General features: G+C 32.2%; 2 protein-coding genes across 4 annotated transcripts in view; one reads left to right on the top strand and one right to left on the bottom strand.

The window, feature by feature from the left end:
* LOC144845184 (neutral amino acid transporter 9-like) overlaps positions 1-21,508 on the bottom strand; it is a 26,135-nt gene extending 4,627 nt beyond the window's left edge. For 2 of the 3 annotated variants that reach the window (XM_078702353.1, XM_078702354.1), the window contains exons 1-13: positions 21,371-21,508; positions 20,847-21,005; positions 10,811-10,885; positions 10,513-10,654; positions 9,510-9,610; positions 7,819-7,976; positions 7,070-7,243; positions 6,598-6,705; positions 5,244-5,363; positions 4,690-4,782; positions 3,738-3,844; positions 1,025-1,129; positions 539-687 (exon numbers count right to left, since the gene is read on the bottom strand). In XM_078702353.1, coding sequence (XP_078558479.1) covers positions 539-687; positions 1,025-1,129; positions 3,738-3,844; positions 4,690-4,782; positions 5,244-5,363; positions 6,598-6,705; positions 7,070-7,243; positions 7,819-7,976; positions 9,510-9,610; positions 10,513-10,654; positions 10,811-10,885; positions 20,847-20,968 — 1,454 coding nt within the window. In that variant the 5' untranslated portion in view covers positions 20,969-21,005; positions 21,371-21,508. Of the gene's footprint in view, positions 1-538; positions 688-1,024; positions 1,130-2,416; positions 2,524-3,737; positions 3,845-4,689; positions 4,783-5,243; positions 5,364-6,597; positions 6,706-7,069; positions 7,244-7,818; positions 7,977-9,509; positions 9,611-10,512; positions 10,655-10,810; positions 10,886-20,846; positions 21,006-21,370 lie in introns of all 3 variants that reach the window. The other variant, XM_078702355.1, reaches the window with a different exon arrangement.
* On the top strand, positions 11,808-19,221 carry LOC144845185 (phosphoglucomutase-1-like). The gene is made up of 9 exons (XM_078702356.1): positions 11,808-12,113; positions 14,067-14,229; positions 14,827-14,972; positions 15,259-15,382; positions 15,668-15,858; positions 16,790-16,944; positions 17,409-17,660; positions 17,906-18,089; positions 18,178-19,221. The coding sequence occupies exons 1-9, from the start codon at positions 11,874-11,876 to the stop codon at positions 18,400-18,402; spliced, it is 1,680 nt and encodes a 559-aa protein (XP_078558482.1). The 5' UTR covers positions 11,808-11,873; the 3' UTR covers positions 18,403-19,221.

Raw genomic sequence — 21,508 nt, 5'->3', positions numbered from 1 at the left:
TTGATATTTTATCAAATTTAAACAAAGCAATAGCACAAGGGGACCTGTAAAATGTTAGTGTCGTTCTGGAATATACTGTAGTGTATTTGTCAAAAGCACTAATTATCTATTTGTTACTATATCCGTTGTCATTTGGGAGTTACGTGGTGGGCTACAGGCCCACTAGCAATTAAAGCTACAAATGCAGGCCAAGCTAGCTCCCTGTGACAGTACATAGAACACCTAAAATCCTGAATTTCCTATATGTATAAATGGTGTAAAGAGGGCAATAGATTGTTCTTTTGGCGCATGAATTTGTTTTAAAATAAGCAATAACAAAAAAAGCTTGAGTCTGTCTTCAAAATTTATTATTCATATCTGGGCTACCACAATGTCAGCCGTCTTTTAGAAGAAATAATAACAATAAAACGTCGATCTTATATGGACACTGCAAACCATACCTATAAAATTGGCAAATGTTCAAGGCTCTGCTCGACCATATTTCAGGGTAGTGTAGGCGGTTATTTTGGCTTATCTTAGCCCCTATCTCTATTCTTACCTTGGATAAATCTCACCAAAAAATTGATGCATTACTTGTACCCTCATGATGTACATGAGCAGAGGAAATAATGATACCATTTGGAAAAATAAAAACAATCTCGCTGCAAACGATAGCACGTCATCATGTGGAAAATTCTTCAATAAATTCTGTAATAAAAAGAATAAAATTATAGTATAGCTTCCGTACTGACCAATAGTTATGCACATAAGACAGCATCAGTAGCAGATTAAAAAGCATTTGTATAAGGATACAAATAATAGTACTAGACATGCTTAGCTTAAGTAGTAATAGTACTCAATGAGGATGGTTAAAATAGGTTCAATTACAATTAGGAGGTTGATTATTTAGGGGTTGATAAGAGTACTATTTTGTCAACTTGTTCCTACATATACAAGTCTGATTATTTACTATTGTACTAACTCACAGTAAACGAAATATGAAAATAATGCTTCAAAATGATATAAATACAAGGTAAAAACTTACATCTTCTATACAATTTTTTGAACTTGGAAATGTAATGTAGAAGACAACACCGACAAAAGTGTAGGTAACTGCCACAAGTATATATGCTATTGTTAAGTCTCTTTTCTAAATAGAATAAAAACAATAAGTGTTAAATATATGAACATAATATAAGAAGATAATCTCACTAATGGAATATTATCATAGATATAGATATATTTTATTGATTTGAGACTCAGCTCCCCATTACATTCGTAATAAAAACACCATGAAAACATCAACAGAAAGAATAACACCAAAAGACAAAAAAGATAGAAACACTCTGTATCAACACTCTGTAACAATACTATTATTATTATTACTACTACTGATAATAATTAGTATTTAGGCTTTCTTCTGAACATTGTCATCATTTCCAAATAATGAATATATTATTATATGTATGTTTGTGCATATTTGGATAACATTCATAGGCACTAGAGCTAATTAAGCTAAATATATTTTTTTAGGTGAAATGGTAAGTGTAGATCACAACAATATTAGAATATTATAAATAAAATAGCATTACTGGCTACCAATGATGATATAGGAGGTCAATATAGCCCGAATAGAAAAAAAATTCCCAGAGCTGATAGTGGTTATATTGTTAATAGTTAGTTTGTTAATGGTGGTGTGTAGGTTTGTGAGGATTTTTCAATAGCACAACAACACCAAGAAATGCCTACAGTACAAAACATCATAGTAATAACTTCCCCACACAATTCAGAAATTGGGATAGTTGCAGAAAGTATCACAATGCTGATTATATTGTAGAAATACTCAGAAGACCTGTTGATTTAATGGCGTTGCGTAATGGTATGGCGTTCATCAATGAAGTAGTAGAAGAAAGTTACAATAGACGAATACCAAACATAAAAAGTTGTTATTGCCAATGCTGGAAATGAATCAATTTTAAGGATAATAATAGATGGGAGGCTAAGCCAATCAGACAGGCAGTGCTCTGATTACTACTACTGATCTGATCACTAACTGGTTGGTTTTGAACATGTGACAGAAAATCACATGAATGGTTGAAAATAATACATGGCAAACAAAATCAGCCAATGAAATATATATTATGCATACAGTATCTAGCATCCAGTATGGGCGAGTTCAGGCTTAGTTATTTTAGGGAAGAGTGAAATTACACTCAATCTTCCCTGGTTAATTACCCGGGTGAGTTGGTGACCTACCCACCATAGTTAACAATAATTGATCTATGAAATCAACTTCTAGGCAAATAAATAAGCCTGAAAGCACCTATAACATGGATGATTCATACATGTATTAGCAACTAGCATGCATACAAGCATGCATTTACACATAGTATGATATGAATTTACATGCAGCATGAATTTATATTGATTTACTTACATTGTTCTCTGGATGTCTCTGGTTTCTCATTATCGATGAGACACAGTTGTGTATAAAATAACCAAGAGACAGAATCCCAGTAAGGGCGGGAAATTGTATCTGGAACACTACATAACATAACAAAACATAGTGCACATGCAAACAAAGAATTAAAACATTATTTTAATACCATAACTGATCTAAACAAAACTTATCAAATTTGAAATGCTATGCTTATCATTATTATAGATTATTATAAGGAAGTAAAATTTGACAACTATCATAAATTGTTTGAAGATTTGTATGGTAAAATAAAATGTTGATATAAAGTTTGCGGTACACCACTTATATACAGTTCTGAAAATAACTATATATACGTGATGTACCGCAAACTTTATATCAACTTTACATCACTCTTAGAAATAGGCTTCAAGAAATAAGTATGCTATACTTTGATTTTTATTTCATGTTGGGCCTATTAGATCAGTTATGGTAAATGATAAAATATTTTTTAAATGTATTATTATTAAAAACAAATTATGGACAAAACAACGACATTGTGGTTTAATAAGAGTTACCGGATATAACAATTAAATAAATAGAAAAATAAATAAGCAAAATGATAAATCCAAATTTTAAGAAAAGTGAACAATCCTAAGCTTTTTCTTTTAAAAAATAAATGTTATATTTACAAATGTACCTTTTCTATTTAAAGATGATGCAATTTGAGAATAAAAATGAAAGAAATTGAAGGTATAATTTACACAGAATGAGTAGAAAAAAATTATTAAAATAGAAATGAGAAGATATAAAAAAGAAATTTGCTCTTGTGTAGATATCCAGACCCATAGAAAAAACAAATAGGTAAAATAAATAAATTTTAGAATTTCCTTGCATAGAAAATTAAATTACTGTTAAAAACACATTATTTATTTTTTCGTCTTTTGTGGCCTCGTCTCACTTTTATTGCATTGACATTATTTCAACATAAACATACATTCTGACAACTTGTATTATTATTGTATAATTACAGTATGTTCACTTTGTACCTTTATAGCAACATTTTTTATTTTAAATATTAAAAAAAAACCAAATTATGATGTCCTTGTATTGGGAGAGTTGACTGTATAAGAATTTAGAGAAATTAAAATCATAGAAAATATAGATAATTTACATATAACCAACACCCAACAAGAAGACATAAACCCATGCAAAATATACAAAAGTTAATTATAAAAGGACAACAGTTAATGAATATTAATCTAGTGCTACATGTAAACCAAGTGAAATAAGCAATACTAAAAAGAACAATACTGAATTGAAAACACACACTGCGGCTTACATTGTTCTTTGGGTTCACTTGATTCCTCATAATAGATGTAACAGCGTTGTGGATGAAATAACCAAGTGCGAGTATTCCAGAAAAGGAAGGGAAATGCCACGAAAAATCTTATATGTTTAAATTTTATAGAAAAGGGAGATAAAATAAATAACATAAATAAACATACATTGGAAAAAATTGCTTTGTTGACTGTGCACCACACTAAAATAAGTGACATGGCAGGTATTATATTTGAATACAAACAAAGTTTCATGTATACACTTGTTAAATGTACACATTTCAGAATCATAAATTAAATGTTTAAATACAAGTTGGTCTAATAGTTTTGAACAGGCAATAACACAATTCTAAATAACTGCAGCAGCCAAAAAAGAGCTGCAATCCGTAAAGTTCTGATGCCAAATAAGTGCCACAGCTGAATAAATCCTTGTTTCGTTTTTGACTTATATTATTGTTTATTGTTTTATACAGTATTATGTATTTCTGCATATTTTTGTATTGTAGGGGCCCTGATGAGACAAGCTATTGCTTCTAGTGTGGACCCCAATTGTTGTCATAATAACTGAATAAATGTGTATATGATGATGATAGATGAGTTGTTCTGCAAAAAACAATTTCTACAATCAACTAAGTACTGCAGCTAAATAAGTAAGAGTTAAATAGGTTCTGCAGTTAAACAAAGTGCTGCATTTGAATAAGTGCTGCAGGTGAATAAATGCTACAGACAAATAAATCAAATGTAAAGTATCCCGAATGCAAGATGTAACAGAATCTCCCAGGTAAAGCTTGGTTCCACAACAAAAAGGCAAATGCACAACATAAGTGAGTTCAGTTCAAATGATCCATCGCAGCATGATTGGTTAAATTACTTGCGATGTCTTATTGGGAACCAAGTTTAAGAAATAAAAAAGTTTAAGCAAAATTCAATGGTTGGAATTTGGTTTTAACTTACATTTAACATCATAGTCTACAGTATCAAAATGTATTCCCCAACACGCTGCTTTGACAATAACAAAGACAAATAGAAATAGTACAGACATCGTCCCTTTAAAGAAAAATAATGGACAAAGCTATTAAAAATAATATTTACCTTTGCAATTTATCAGACAGTTATCACTTTGAATCTAAATTTTAAAATAACAGCTCTTCAGAAATTGCCTTCTGAACTCATAATATACATGAAGGCATACAGAAATCTCTGTTGCACATAATACATTGAGTTGAGTGGCCAAGCGGGTAAAAGTTCTCCTCGACCATATTTTTGGTAGAGCAAGTCTTCTCGTAGGACTTAAAAATTGAGGTCCAGTATACACATCTGGCTCGTGTGCACTTTAAACCAGTGCATCTTTGATAAGAGTTGGGTGTTTGATACCCTGGTGTACTGGTTTATTTATCAGGCGCTGCACTGTGGCTGGGTGGGTCTGTAGAGGACCTAATATAATTGAGGACGAATATTATTATCAAACCAAACATCAAGAATAATTACAGAAAGAAATTAAAACTTACCAAGAGCATTGAATTTTGTAAAGAATGTTGGCGATTTAAAGTTGATAAGTGGAAAAATTATAATTAAGAGGTACAAGGGTACTGTATCCGTTTCACTCCATACTTTGTCAAACATTGTGGCTGTTGGAAAAAGATGGTATAATAAATACTGTAAATATATTATAAAACAAATAGTGTAATTATTTAACATTTTAAAGCCAACTTTCATGTGCTGATTTTCGATGTTACTTACTGTAACATCGATGTAATGCAATGGAAATGTGTGTATTGTGTTCAGCTTATTAACCTGTATCTAACTGTCCACACATCATAATAGGGACTTTATGAAACACGACGGGAAGCCACAGGACGGTGCACATGAATAATTTAATACATGAGCTTGAATAAAGTGGAATTCCGTCGTCTTAAAGGCCAGGTGCGGGCACAAAATTTCTATTGATCATACATTCCAATAATTATCGATCTATAGTTTCCCCTATGTTTCATAATTTTTGGGATTTTATTTGTGTTACACGAGCTTGTTGAAAATAAGCACTTTCTTATCAGTGGGGGGATAGTTCAAATTACACAGTAAAATCTATATTCTTTTGTACACAAATTTTGTAAATAGAGAGGCATTTTAAATAGCTATGAAAAATAAACGGTGTGGTAAAAAATGTTATCAGATGACTAAATATAGGTAATATAACTTGAATTTTACATTTCTGGTATTTTTATTCAACTTCTGATTTTTATTTTCATGCTATAGCAAAAATTATCCACCATATATCCACCATCTTTTTTCACCTTCTAGGGAGTCACCAGACATGTTATTACATTAGGTTAAACTACCTAACTACTGAAAAATAGTCTTCCTGGTTTTTATGGCAGAATTTTGCCAAATTTTGTATTTGACCATATTAAGGGAAATTCATGTTCTTTCATCTTGATTTCTGTTACAAATATTTGATTTATGTACAATTAACCAGATATTATATTTAAAATTCATGCCTGTACCTGAGCTTTAACCTTTTAAATATACAGTTTAAATTACACAAAACTCTAAATAATAATTGAACTTCTATTTTAATTGTTTAATGAAATAACATTTTTATTGGGTTAAAATGGCTGTGTTAAAAGTGGCGAGGCCTTAGCTAGAAAGGCCTATACTGTATCACCAGAGCCAAGCGATTCAGAAGGGCCCAGCGACACGAGACAGGGGAGGAATACTACCGGTCGTCGTCTTCGTGCAAGGGTGCGTAACTAAAAACACGCTATGTTGACTGTATATGATTTTACGCTCTAGCAAACACAGGATATTCGTCATCCTCCCCTAACCATCGTGTTTCGTAAATGTCCCTATTGTCATACCTACCTGGTTCATCGGTACTATTGCTTGTGTTTCCATTATCCTTATGGCATATGATTGGACAATGAGAACCAATTATATCTGCATCTTTAGGAAGAGATTTTGTTGCATCGCCTAACAAAATGACAATAATGTAATAAATAATATATTCTTAATTTACTATCAATTGTTGATCACATGTGTAAAATACTTTTGATTGTTATTGTTTATTATAAGAGTTTCATCATGAGTTTCTGAGCCTACTACTATTGGCTGCTTTTCCCCTTTCCATATTCAACCTAAGAATTTAGAAACAAATGTTTATTTTGAATTGACTTGCTTTTTACTCTACAGTGATTTATAATTTTCATGTCTATGTATCGTTGTACAAAACATGGTTGAAAATGTTTGCAGTTGGTCTTTCTATAAGTTTAGTTTATTATGATTTGACCTTTGTTGATCGTAATAATAAATAATTCTTATAACAGTTGATACATACCGTATATAAAATAGACTGAGCTGTATAAGAAGTTGGTCATAAGTACCCAGTAAACAATCATAGCACCAATCAAAGCTGACAGTGAAAACACTACACTGCCATATAACCCCCATCGACCTAAGTACTGTCGACATGCATCGGAGAACTCCATAATTTGTCCTGGATTTGACTGTTCTAAAGTATAAATATAAGTTAAAATTAGCTGAAAAATAAACAAGTCTATGCACACTTTGGCCAATAACCGCTCTGATTGGAGAAGTGTGCTATGTCGCAATAAATTCCGCATTCGTAATGACAATTAGTTGGTTGTTCATACGGTACTATGTTTGCTTAAGAATTAATCATGCATGACAAATTGACTTGTTTTTCACATACAGAAGTCCTTTCTCTAAATTTGTACCACAAAGTCTGCATTCAATGAGTAATCTAAGAAACGTCTTAAGCCAAATTCTTGTTTCTTTTTATACTGTTTTATTATTTTATGTGAAGTGCTTTGATCAAGTTGGAAAGGTACTATAGAAAAATTATTACTACTTTACAGTTTTGTTTAATTTTTATACAATAAACTACAGAAAACCTATTCAAACTGTGATGATAGGAAACACCCAATGTTACTTTGGTATTCAACAGTAACATACTCTAATTGGTGTTGTCTGTATTTGATTGAATTTTAATTTTTTAGAGCATATATTTTTGATTAGAAAGAACACATTAAAAATATTATTAAGTTACTTATTTAAAGTACATACCAAGAGATCGGACAGCTTCAATAACACGATAGCAGGTGTAAAGAGCTAGGCCTGCCATTACAACCAACAACACAACGCCACAAGCAAACCCAGACTGTTGAATAGCCCATGGCATACTTAGAAGTGATGTTCCCATCATTGTGTTCCATATAGAAAATCTGCAGTATAATAAAAATAGAACACAAATTAGGAACATAATCATTATGCCCGAATAATAGTTCAAATAAGCACCTCCTCTTCAATCAATCAATCAATCGTTCGATTTATATAGCGCCATTCCAACATTCATTGCTCATGGCGCTGTAGAAAAAATCAGAAAAGGTGAGTTTTGAGTAGTGACTTAAAGTGACTCAATAATGATGTGTGTTTAATGTTCAAGGGTAGGTGGTTCCAGAGCCTAGGTCCAGCAACACTGAAAGTCCGATCTCCCCAACTATGTTTGCTCCTCGGAATGTCCAGTAGCACCTGACCTGACCTGACTTTCCCAGCTCAAATATTAATCCAATATGAAGCTTTCATTTTCATGATGTGCCATTTCATTTGTTATTAATTTATTCAACACACTTTACATGGTTTGAAATTGTAGGAGTTTGTTCAAGTTAAAATACAATACAGTGAAACTCTGAGCTTGTTCAGAATGTCATTTTTACTTGACAGAAGTGTAGTCTAGTAGCATGTCATGAAAACGAAAGCTCCTTATTGTTTACACACAAGAATCGTATATTACACGTCTTTTAAACAATTATATCTTTATACATTAATACCCCTTTCACACCAAAAGCAAAACTCCGGAGACACCCCGGAGTTGACGCCCCGCTGTTTGGTGTGAAAGGTAAAATCAAGCAACTCCGGAGTTTAAAACTGCGGGGTTGAACAGCTGAACATTCTCCGGAGAGCGAACTGCGGGGACACCCCGGTGTTTTGGTGTGAAAGGTACCAACATCAAACTCCGGAGTGTTTCGGGTCAAAAGGTCATCCTCACACGATCACTCATTGCTTGTTTTATTTCAAAATACTTTAAATATTTGTACAAAATATATAGCGGGTTTAAAAAATAATAAGTAGTATCAATAAAACATTATACTTCTGAGACTTTTGAAAGTAATTATTAAATTAAAAATATTGTTAATTAAAATTATTCTAATGATCGTCGCTAGAAAAATAAAAAAAAATAGAGGGCGACATTTACAATTTTATTTTATTAACCCCGGTGGCGCTAGGTTGGTGTGAAAGGGTTATCTCCGGAGTTTCTCGACGTTTTGAATGGTCATAAACCCTGGGGTGTCTCCGGAGACTCTCCGGAGTTTTGGTGTGAAAGGGGTAAAACAGTATGCATCCTTGTTTCATGTCTTCATGCAATCAAGATAGCTGCATTTTTTTTTAGGGGGTTCCCCAAGCAGACTCATAACTAAAGTCTGTAACATATACCAGTAGTTTTTTCATCATAAAATTAGTTTTGTGATGGTTGGCAGATGGCATAACTTTTTAAAGGAACAATGGATTGACTGGATTAATGACAACATAAAAAACACCAATATTTTAGCTCTCAAAAGGAGGATAATTTACACCATGGAGGAATTAGTTTAGAAACTAAGGATGCTATTGTATAGGAATTAACAAAACTGTGCAGTCAATTCCTCAAAAGACATTCTGAGAGAATCTGGCATAACAAAACAAGTGACAATGCTTACATTGTAACAATGCTTCCCTGTTTTCCTTGCTCATCCTTTTTTATTCCAAAAGGTGATGTCAGGCTGAACATATAGAAAGGTAAAACATGATCAGGAACCCTCTAGTAAAATAAAAAATAAATAATATAAAAATGTATTTATAACTGTAAAAAGTGTAAAATAAAAAAATGATAACATAAAGCACCCATTTAGACTACTGATTGTCAATGATAAATGTATTTAATTAACAACATAGTAACTTGAATAGCTCTACAACGTTATTATACCTTCCAATCTACACATTGAATAAACTGTAATTCAATAACAAGGATCATAAATTATGAAATAGGCAGTTTTTATCAATATATCTATTATAAATGATGGTTCAATGACACTAACACAATGCAAATTTTTAGGCCTCAAACATACTCTTCAAAATATATACCTTACCTGTTCCAAACAAACATTACTTTTATTAGTTAATGTTTATTTTATTTTTATACATTTTTAATCTTTATTTGTACTCTTAATTGCCCTGAATTCAATTGTCTTAAGCTCTGTCTACACTATCAAACTGGTTTTACAAAAAAAGTGTGATGTGCCCAAATATGGTAGTAGTGATATGACATCATCATGTCGATAATATCACATTTTTTTGTCCCATAAAGTTTAATAGTGTAGACAGAGTTGTTAACAACTATAAACTGAAAGTAAAGGTAACTTTGAACTTTGATAAATCTGATATGAATCATTCATTCAAGTAGTGCATTCAAGAAAATGTTGAAATAATTTGAATATGTTATTTACATCATTTTACAAAAGTGTTAAGGATATTTGTGACTGTTATGATATTATCTTATTTGGATTTCATTATGTATCATGAACATGTTCCTTAAAATGTGTTTATAACAAGTATTGCAACACACCAATTGTTTTTAATTTCAAGATATTTTGATGGATATTGCATCTGTGTTTTATAACACAATGCTTTTTAAATAATAATATAAAGCCCTGTTCAACTTACCAAACGATCATCTGCAGGAGGCATTAATCGTGAATAATACTTCAATCTACTGTAATTTGCCACTGTTTCCGAATCTGCCATATTTTCTACTTTACCAGAATCAGTTATCGAAGAAGGCATGTTAGAATGATGAAAAGGTTTTCTAGAAAAGTTAAAATTAATAATCTATAAATCAAAATTAATGTAATATTATAATCAAATCGTATAATTAATAAAATATCTTTTAATTATAATTTATCTATGACTGCATTATAAAAAAAAATTAGGTATATATGTACACTGGCAATCATATTTTTACCTTTTTCTGTTTGGGTCCATTGTATCCAACACACTGGATCGTCGTCTTTCTTCATACTTACTATAACTTGCAGGCCTTTAAATATAATATAAAGTATTTATTAGGGCCTAGTTTTATTTTAAACAAGAAAACTATGATCGCGCACTTTGATGGCCATCTGATTCTTGTCCTTGAAGTTGATTGTGACAAAGCAAGAATGATTTATATTAATAATAATAAATTAAAATAAGGCAGCAGTCAAGACAAGAGTAAATCATTATTAATGACATTAATAATGTTGCGATTGACTTTTAATGAATGTCTAGGCCTATAACTTTGTACTTAAATAATTAATTTTAATGTGGAAATATAGGGACTATATATAGAATAACATGCATTTTGACATATGGGTACGAACCGACCAAAACATGGATGGAGGTTGGTAGGCACGTGATTAAGTGGTGTAGTAGGTAACCTTGAACTAAATCTGAAGAAGCTAGGCCTAGTCATAATTGGATTTATACACTAGTGACTAGGCATATATAGGCTAGTATGCTTACGCCTGAGGTAAGACATCCTCGTTGAGTTGTCCATTGACGAGTGGCTGAATGTCTTCTTCATCACTATTAATTATCCCCTTTCCCGGCTTTAATCTTGAATCCAACGACATCACGAGATGTTATTCTAGGCCTACCTACTAGGCTATAAACAGCTGATGCTTCTCCGGATCCGATGTGTCGAGTGTGTGGTGGTGCGTGGTCAAAGTGCGTTTACGGAAGAGTCCATTAGTAAATAGGGGGAAGTGGTTTACGCTTTCTAAAAAACCATTGTGATATCCATTTTCTTGATTTTTATTTTGACAAAATATAAATATTAACTTATATACATTTACAAATGATTGTATACAGGATAGTTTATGTCATCATACTTGTATTTGCTATATATAAATTTGATTATTACTGAAAAGAAATGAAATCGTCCAAAATAAATTCAGCACTCTCTTGGCATGGCAGCCTGGAATTAAAGACCCTGGGCCTAGTTGTGTGTGTGCTAAAGTAGTATTTAGTTTGGTTGTTTTAGAATCATGGATTCAGCAACCATAAAGTCATCTCCTATCGATGGTCAAAAACCAGGTACTAGTGGTCTCAGAAAAAGTGTAGTAGTTTTTCAAAAGAAGCATTACACTGAGAATTTTGTGCAAAGTATCTTTTCAGCTATCGGTACTGATGTGGTAACCGGTAGTACGTTGGTAGTTGGAGGTGATGGACGGTACTTTATGACTGAAGCTGTTGAGCTTATTACTCAAATGGCTGCAGCCAATGGTGTAGGTAACTTTATGAAAATTGTGATTTGACAAATTAATAAGATAACATTGAATTTCTTTTACAGTAACTACAAAGTGACAATGTTTACCTGTAAACGTAAACTTATGATGATCGATAGCACATATGTTGATGTTTCATAAGAATAATCGGTTTATATGCTGGCAATTGACAATGTTATTCCTGAGATTGAAACCCATCGTCGGTTCATTATCATCTTTATTAGACTTTGGTAAACAGCAAATTATTTCTGATCATTTTGGTGCGTTAATTTGTGGAGTAACTACATGCTGGTTTTTTAATTTTAAAGTAATAATTGAACACTTTTTAGAATTAGGATCAGGTCGACTAGCATAACCTGTTAATTGCTCATGAGGCCGGAGGATACATCATAGTTTCATCAGTTGGTACACTTTCATCACCAGATTATACTTAATCGCATGAGCATTAATTGCATCAACTTAAGTTCAATCTAGTTGACCCACTTAATGTAGATTTATAAGTTAGGGTTTTTTTTGTTTGCGAGTGTTTGTATATTTATTAAAATAAAAATTAAAGAGGAAATTTCACATACAGTGACGAGAAATTGTATCATCTATTTTGTTTTTCTTTTGTACAGTATGTTTTGTTTTGGCGTCCCTGACACAAGCATTTGCTTCATTGGTAACGCCACCATTTTGGAAATAAATGTTATTTTGGATTTGATTGATTTGATCTATTTCCCATGGCATAATTATCTGTGATCTGTGATTTGATTTCAGATTAATACTGTAGCTAACCTTACAACAAGTAATGTTTAAGAAAACCCCAGTTTTATCCACAATAAAAATAAAAGCATCTCTATTTTCTATAACTTTGATGCCTCTACTTAAAGATGTATTGTCCCTTTGACTAATTCAAAAAAATAAAAAATAACAGATTTCGAAAAAAGTTGGGTCATTTTGAAGTATCATAATAGTTATTAACTATCACCAAAAATTTGTCGAAAAAAAAAATCATTTAACTGAAATACAGACGTTTTTTTGTTAAAAAAATAACTTTGACTTAAGTTTTCGATCAAAACATATCCCATAATGAAACGCGCTTGTTTGGCTACTCTGTATGCATAATCATAAAACTTCCTCACGATCTGTGTGAAAATACCTTCTCAACCGTGATGAGTTGTAAACAATCCTAATTAGCATATGCATAATGCGTACTCGTGGTTTGAAATCTTTGTTTACTTTCGTTCGCGACGATTTTCCAGACGAAATGTAATCAAACTAATTTACCTGTTAATTACGTAAACTTGTTGCTTTTGGCTCGAATTTTTGACTTAAAGTGAATAACTTTAATATTACTTTGATATGGCTAATTTAAATTTAGAATATTTTGACCTTCATTTTTTTGTGTTTCAAGGGACAATACATCTTTAATTAAAGTACAGTACTAAAAGAAATATGCTGGTAAAAAAATACTTGCATCTTGAAAATAATATTAAGAAATATTATATGAGTTTATAAAACCTACAGGTAATTTATACTCTATAGTGGTATTGGTATACAGTACTTACTGGTATGTTCAGAGTTAAAGATAAAAAAACAAAACAAAATTTATTCCTAAAACTATTGATGATAACCTAATAGGAATTGAAAAATAAAACAAATTATTTCATATTAATTTTCCTTATTCAAACTAAAAATTATAAAACATCGCCTCAAGAATGTAGGGTAACATTTTTAAAGATAATATTAGGGAATACAATAATTTAGTTTTAGAATTATAGGTTGAGAGAATTAGAAATATCTTGTGTTAAAAACTTCCTTGCATATTCAATATCTGAAAGTATACTTGAAAAGATGGCTACCAATTATACCACCAGACACTGGCCATTTTAAAACTAATTTCACCATAAAGAAAAAAATGCTTATATGAAATAAAAGACATTTAACTATATGTATGTATTTTGTTAAAAGGTTGGAAAGCTTTTAATTGGTCAAAATGGCATTTTGTCAACACCAGCTGTGTCGTGTATTATTCGAAAGAGATCAGCAACTGGTGGTATAATCTTAACAGCCAGTCACAACCCTGGTGGACCTAATGGAGACTTTGGTATCAAGTATAATATCTCAAATGGAGGTGAGTTGCTTGACAACCCCTTACTTGAAAATGTACTCCAATTATCATCTGACATGACCTGCTGTCAAAAGTACCTCTATGAAGTCAATTCCATGCCTAGAATCTTGGATAAACTGAAAATTGGCCTCTACATTCGAAAAGAAAAAGTTGTTTGTTTTATTTATTGAGGGTGATCCATCAATTGCTGATCATTTGGGACCCTCAGAGGTTCACAAGACAAACATATACACAAGATGCTCTACATAAACAAAGTCTTATTTTTGGGAGTGGAGTTGTAATTTTGTCCTTAGAAAAAATCCTGACATGTAACGGGACTTGAACCCAGGACCCTTGGAGTGGTAGCCAAGCATCATAACCACCAAGCCACAACTCCACTCCAAAAGTTAATGTACACATGACAGCAGTACGGAAAGAAAATGATGACAATGGTATGTGAGAATGATCCCACTAAATCGTGTATATCTATTATCAAATACAGTAGTTCTATTAAAGTAAATGTTTTGTAAATGTATATAAGAAACACATGTTTGTTTGTGTTTCTACGGACTACTTAATACTTATAGTCAATTTTCACTGAATATTTTTTGTTCTTTGTAGGTCCAGCTCCAGAGAGTGTGACTAACAAAATATTTGAGTGTACAAAAACAATAACAGAATACAAGATATGTCCAAGTCTTGATGTTGATATCAGTAGCATTGGAATAAGGGAATACCAAGTTGATGGAAAGAAATTCATTGTTGAGGTATTTTAACATTGCTGTAGCCCATGCTGTAGACAACGGTTGACAAAGTGGGGCTTGCTGCATCTGGTATAGTGGCTTCTAAGGGCAAACAATTACTATTACAATAGTTTTACTTCATATTCTTCACCAGGCAGGCACACCACCTAGAAAAGGCAGTTTTATTTTTTTTTAGCCATCATTAATCCTACCAAATAAATCATTAGAGAAACTTACAAATGACATGACGTTCAAGGTTTTCATCTGGACCTAAAAATCATGTTTTAATCATTTTCTTGTATTTTTGTAGATTATTGACAGCGTTTCAGATTATGTTGAATATATGAAAGAAATATTTAACTTTAGTGACTTAAAAGCATACCTAAATAATCCTACAAAGGCATTTAAGATCGTGGCAGATGCAATGCACGGAGGTAAATTCTAGTATTTGTATGTTTTATGAATTTGAGTAAAAGTAAATGCATTAAAGCATTTTGCCCATGAAGAGCTACTACTGCCTTAAGAATAAATATATAGTTTTGAAAAGGGTTGATTTCTTTTGCTGTGCTCTATCTGGCCCATGTTTAATAAATTACCCAGAAGACCCATACAAGAAAACTGATGAGAACCCCTGTATATCATGATCGGATTAAATTATATATAAAAATATTCAAATTATTTTCTAATTTAATGATGTAAATGTTAATTTTGAATTGCAGTTGTTGGTCCTTACGCTACTCGCATTTTTTGTGACGAGCTTGGTCTTCCATCAGACATTTGTATCAATTGTATTCCAAAAAATGATTTCGGAGGTCACCACCCTGACCCGAACTTGACATACGCTGCTGATCTTGTAACGTTAATGAAGAAAGGCATTCATGCTTTTGGTGCTGCTTTTGATGGTGATGGTGTAAGTGAAATTTCAATTTTAATTTTATTTCCACAATATAATAAAATACATACATAAATGCAATGAAGTGATTATGTTGGGGGAGAGTCAAAGTCATAAAGACTTTAAGTTTGACCCACCCCAAGATATAAAATTGAATACGAAAAAGAAAAAACAAATATACATAAACTAATAATAAATAAAAGAAAACAAAGCTACAATTTCTATTTAAACCATATTATCCTATCTTAACTGGTCTTATAAAATATATATTTAACGTTCATCATATCTTGAAAGTAAATAGTTCTTGTATACTAATTTAAATTTACTATTATTGGTGTCCTGAACAGGAGTGTCCTACGTTTGATCATAGTTTAACCCCTCTAATTGTCAGTAAATGTAGGTTAAGTCCAATGGAATACTAGCAAAAATGCAACAATTAAAGAAGAGCTACAGCAGGCTGAAAAACAAAACAATCTGATATGTAAAACTACACTTACATGTGTTGTAGATATAAAACATGGATAGGCCAATATGTAAATTTATTCATTTTTTAATTAATGAACAGAAATTAAATTGTTTTGTAATCTGTTTTATATAAAAACAAATATCTGTATAGGATAAAGTAGGATTTAGCCATAACAATTAACATTTAAATTTGAGAGGAAATCAAACAATACACTATTTGAAAATAGGTTAGTATTTTATTCAACACAGCTGAGCCACTAAACAGTGGCGTAACGCACAGGCCCCTGGTTTAGGGGTGTTAAGTGGCCCTCCAACGCTGGAGGCCTTGGGCGTTTCTTAGCTTTTTTTCAATATATTTTAATGCCTTTTTTCTCCAGACCCTGCTGCCCATAAGCTCCAGGGCTCCTGAGTCATTGAGCGCTCTTAGCCGTTACGCCACTGTCACTAAACTTTCTTTCTTTTTGTAATACTACCCACTTTATAGGACAGAAACATGATACTTGGACAGAATGGCTTCTTTGTTAATCCCAGCGATTCCATTGCAGTAATAGCAGCAAATGCCAGTTGCATTCCATACTTTAAAAAGACTGGTGTGAAAGGCTTAGCAAGAAGTATGCCTACGTCAGGTGCACTAGACAGGTAAAGACATATACTGTAGCACCTTTCACAATTAGGAATCATCTGAAAGTGCTATATTGACTCCGGGCATTTGCAAAATAAAATTATGATCTTTTAGTAGGCTTATCATGTGCAGAATGATTTTGTTTAGTAGGTCTGTAGTCATTATGGAGAGAATCATGGTGAGTGTTTTATGTATTCTCGTGGTCAAATCCTGTTATGCAATGAGTAAATAACAAATTGAGTGACTGTCTCCTTAAAAAGTACTACAAAATGGAGAAGGAAATTAGAATAGTTATAAAGAAGAATATAAATAAATATTCATGTCCAGTTAATATCATGGATTGTAAGCATTAGTTAAAGTTATTCAGTTGAAATTTTATTTCATGTGTAAGAATAAAAATGTGTATTATTTACATTGGAAAACCAAGACCAACCAATTCTGGCTTTTGAGTGAGAATGTGATGTATGCTAATTTTTTGCAGGGTCGCTGCAATAGATGGCTTACAGATGTTTGAAGTGCCAACAGGTTGGAAGTTCTTTGGCAACCTGATGGATGCAAACCAGTTGTCACTGTGTGGTGAAGAAAGCTTTGGTACAGGCAGTGACCACATACGTGAGAAGGATGGACTGTGGGCTGTGCTGGCATGGTTGTCTATCCTAGCATCTAGAAAACTAACTATTGAGGAAATTATGAAGGAACATTGGTCAAAATATGGAAGAAATTTCTTTACTAGGTGACTCTTATGGTCTATTCAAATGAGCATAATTGAACAACATCCAGTGAAGCCTTTTCACACTACATAGTTTTAGTAATAGCATGGTGTTATTTGGTAAATCATTTTCTAAAATAATTCACCAGTGACAGACACAGACATACTGTGAAATGTATTGTACATTAACAAGATTACAATTAAACAATACATTTAATACCTAAATTTGTTAGCTTTTCATATAGTATTTTATTAATTTGTTTTATTAGGTATGACTATGAAAATGTTGACACAGAAGCAGCCCAGACTATGATGACCAACTTAAGACAACTGGTGGAAGAGCCTAAGTTTGTTGGAAGAAGCTACACAGAGGGCAGCAAATCATACATTGTTAAACTTGGAGATGATTTTGAGTATCAAGACCCAATAGACAAAAGTATTGCTAAGAAACAGGTATGAAAGTATGCCTGATGCACCCCTCCAAAAATCCACCCAATGCATATTATATTACCAATAATCAAATTTTTTTTGTTTAAACTAGGGTTTAAGAATAATATTTGAAGATGGCTCTCGTATAATTTTCCGCTTAAGTGGTACTGGGAGCAGCGGTGCAACTATTCGTCTGTATGTTGATAGTTTCGAGGAGAATGTGCAGTTTCATAGTGTGATGGCATCAGAAATGTTAAAACCATTGGTAGCTATTGCTCTCAGAATTTCACAACTGGAACAGTTAACAGGACGTCAATCTCCAACAGTGATTACATAATGATACATATTTCATAGTATCAGGAGCACTGCAATTTAGTAATTAAAAACTTAACTTAAACTAATCTGGTTTAATAATACCAAATGTTCAAATTCTGCCTTTACCACAGTATTATGAGGAAAGAACTTTTTAGTTACTAAAACTATGGTCCTGTGGAGTTATTCACCATTCGCACTTTAGGAGAATTAAAAAAATCTAAAATAATTATTGACTTAAGATGATGATGAGATGTGATTGGTCAATATGGCCACTACTCAGCAGTATTCACCAATCAAATATTTTACTTAAGTCAATATATTTAAAAATTACTATCAAGTGGTATTTCCTTTTCCACTAGTGTGAATGGTGAATACGGCCATTGTACCTAAAGATATTATTCTCATGTGTGCTGTCATCTATGAAAACTGTTTGATAGGTTCATTCTAAATTGGTAGTTGGGGTATACACTCTTTAAATAAATAAAATCTATAAACTTTAGTGTGCTTAAGGATTGTTACTATATGAATATAAATGTAGTAGTTCCTATTTAATATATTTGGCTTCCGACAAAATCAAAATAATTATGGCTTTACTTTAACACACACTATTTAATATATTTTTGTAGAAGTTTCCCTGTTTAGGCTAAGTAGTATTTCTTTATAGATTATATAGATAGAAGACATAATATTTAAAAACTTCTGTAGACAAAATTAATTTATTTTGATAACAATTTCCTTTGTATTTCGAGAGTTGAATTTTATAGTATGTTGATAATTAATTTTGAAATTCATAGATTTATAATAGTCTACAAATGGTTGAAATGTGTGTAAAATAAAGATTTTATTCCAAAATAACGTTTTCACTGCATTTTTTTGCATGTAGCATCAAGTACATTATAGCAGATTTGCAAAAATAACACTCTTTGATGGTTTGCCCTACTAAGACGCTTGCAAGTAATCAGCGTTGGCACTTCAACCTACAAAATCTAGTGTCATTCAATATAAACCTTCATGTATCAGGAATAGCAAATGTTTGCAGTCAAAATTAATTGAAAGATACAGTAAAACATAAATCAACTTGTAAATAGACTAATATATAAATATTTTATTGTACCATAAATATACAGAAGAAGTTTTTTTTTTACAATAAGGTTTAAAAAGTAAATCTATTGGCAGTGTTTTCTAAAATATTGTTAATGTACACTTATTGGCAAGTATGCAGGTGTACCTCTTACATAACATTGCTGCCAAAATCTCCATGAGAATCTATAAGAGATATCCAGAGACATGCACCGACATAAAGAGCAAAAGAAACAACTCCATGATCTCAACATTTTTTTAGATAGTGAAGAATTTCTAAATCCCATCATACTTTAGTTGGCAACATATATCCACTGCATATCTTACAGCATAGTTAATTGGTTAGCTTATGATGGAAGAGCTTTTTCTGTGGCAGCTCCAACCCTGTGGAATTCTCTAATTTCAATCAGACTTTAATTTAAATTATTGCCATCGTCTACTTTAATTTATGTACAGCGCATTGAGAGTTTGCTTATATGTGCTATATAAGAATGAAAAATTACTATTATTAAAGTGTAATCCTATGAATTGACTCCAAATAAAGAAATACTGACTGATATTGTTAGGTTGGATTCTAGTTGGACACTAAAATGTGAGGCTGTTTCATCAATCAATCAATTCGTATTTATAATGTGCCAAATTCTTTCCAAAAAGATAAGTTCTAAGGTGCAATGCCAGAACCGCTAGCACTTGTAAATTGTTGGAATAAATATGATTTCAGATGCCCTTTAAACAGAGGTCTGTAGATTTTGATTTCCTGATGTTAATCAGAAGAGTGTTCCATATAGATGGAGCGCAGACACTAAACGCACGATCACCGTACGTTATTAGGTGTGATCTAGGCACGTGTAATCTTAGGTCATCATTAGATGATCGTAGATGCATTCAATATTGCATCCTCTTTTAATGATGTCTATCTGGTTCTCCATCTAATTTTTGTTTTAATCCCAAAAGAGTAGCTCTATGTTTAGGTAATGTTTCAAAATATTTCTGTTGTTCATTGGAGTACTTATCTTTTGCTTTTATTACATCTCTAAACATATTGTCCTTCCAATTGTTGTTAAATTTATTTAGAAAGTCAATTTTTTGTTCATCTGATGGAAGTGAATCTGGTGGTAATACTTGTTGAAGACCGTCAGCTTTGATGTCTTTTAAAATTATGGCACCACGAAATGCAAACCAACCACCATACTGAGGATGAAGACTTGCACCAAACACTTTCTGAGGAAAATGAACTGTTTGGTTAAATTTTGTATCACATGCCATTTAGTATTAGTTTTACCACATGTTAAAAGTTCTATTAAATGGGTTCTGTTGCATGTTCAGCCTTTTGTAAACAATTTAAGAATTTTGTGAAATTTAATACTATAACAAAAATGTATTTACCTTCTTCTGTGGCCATGGGTCATTGTTAACATCTGACCTTTGATAATAGTAAGCTGCTCCTGACACATGGCCAGCCGTCTGGACAAGTAATTTGGGTCGTCGTGAACCTGGGTGCAGCTCATAGTCCTGTATCAAATCTATGGACACTCCATGCAAATTCTGTGGGTTAAGGAAATGTACAATTTTATGACCTACTGGCCTACATCAAACTTGCTAGTGTAAAGCTTAGTCTACAATAGCAACTTTACCAGTTTGTTTGGAGAAGTTATTTAAAATTACAGCCTCTGTTACAGGAGGCATTCATTTGTCCAGCAACAGAATCACATTGCTACAAAGACCGTAATTTGATTGGCTGAGTTTCACAAATTTCAGCAAACTAGTTTGTCAAGAAGGTGCATAACCTAACTAGTTTTCTGCAGTTTGCCCGGAAATTTTCAATTTATTCTTGGCCAAAAAGTCAATATCTTTAAATGCAATCCATTGTTCAGTAATGTTATTTGAACTGTCTAGTAAAAATGATTTACCTGTTTAACATTTTGAAAACAGAAGCCAACACATTCATCAATGGGATCCCTGACAAGAATGTGTCCATTTTTAGCTGTGCTGATCCATGGCTTAAAAGCACACTCATAAAAACTAGGTGTACTTATTACACTAAACGC

Source organism: Antedon bifida, chromosome 6 (genome assembly GCF_963402885.1).
Source record: "Antedon bifida chromosome 6, ecAntBifi1.1, whole genome shotgun sequence".
NCBI lineage: Eukaryota > Metazoa > Echinodermata > Crinoidea > Comatulida > Antedonidae > Antedon > Antedon bifida.
The sequence above is the reverse complement of the archived record's forward strand: the minus strand, read 5'-3'. Positions and strand labels throughout refer to the sequence as shown.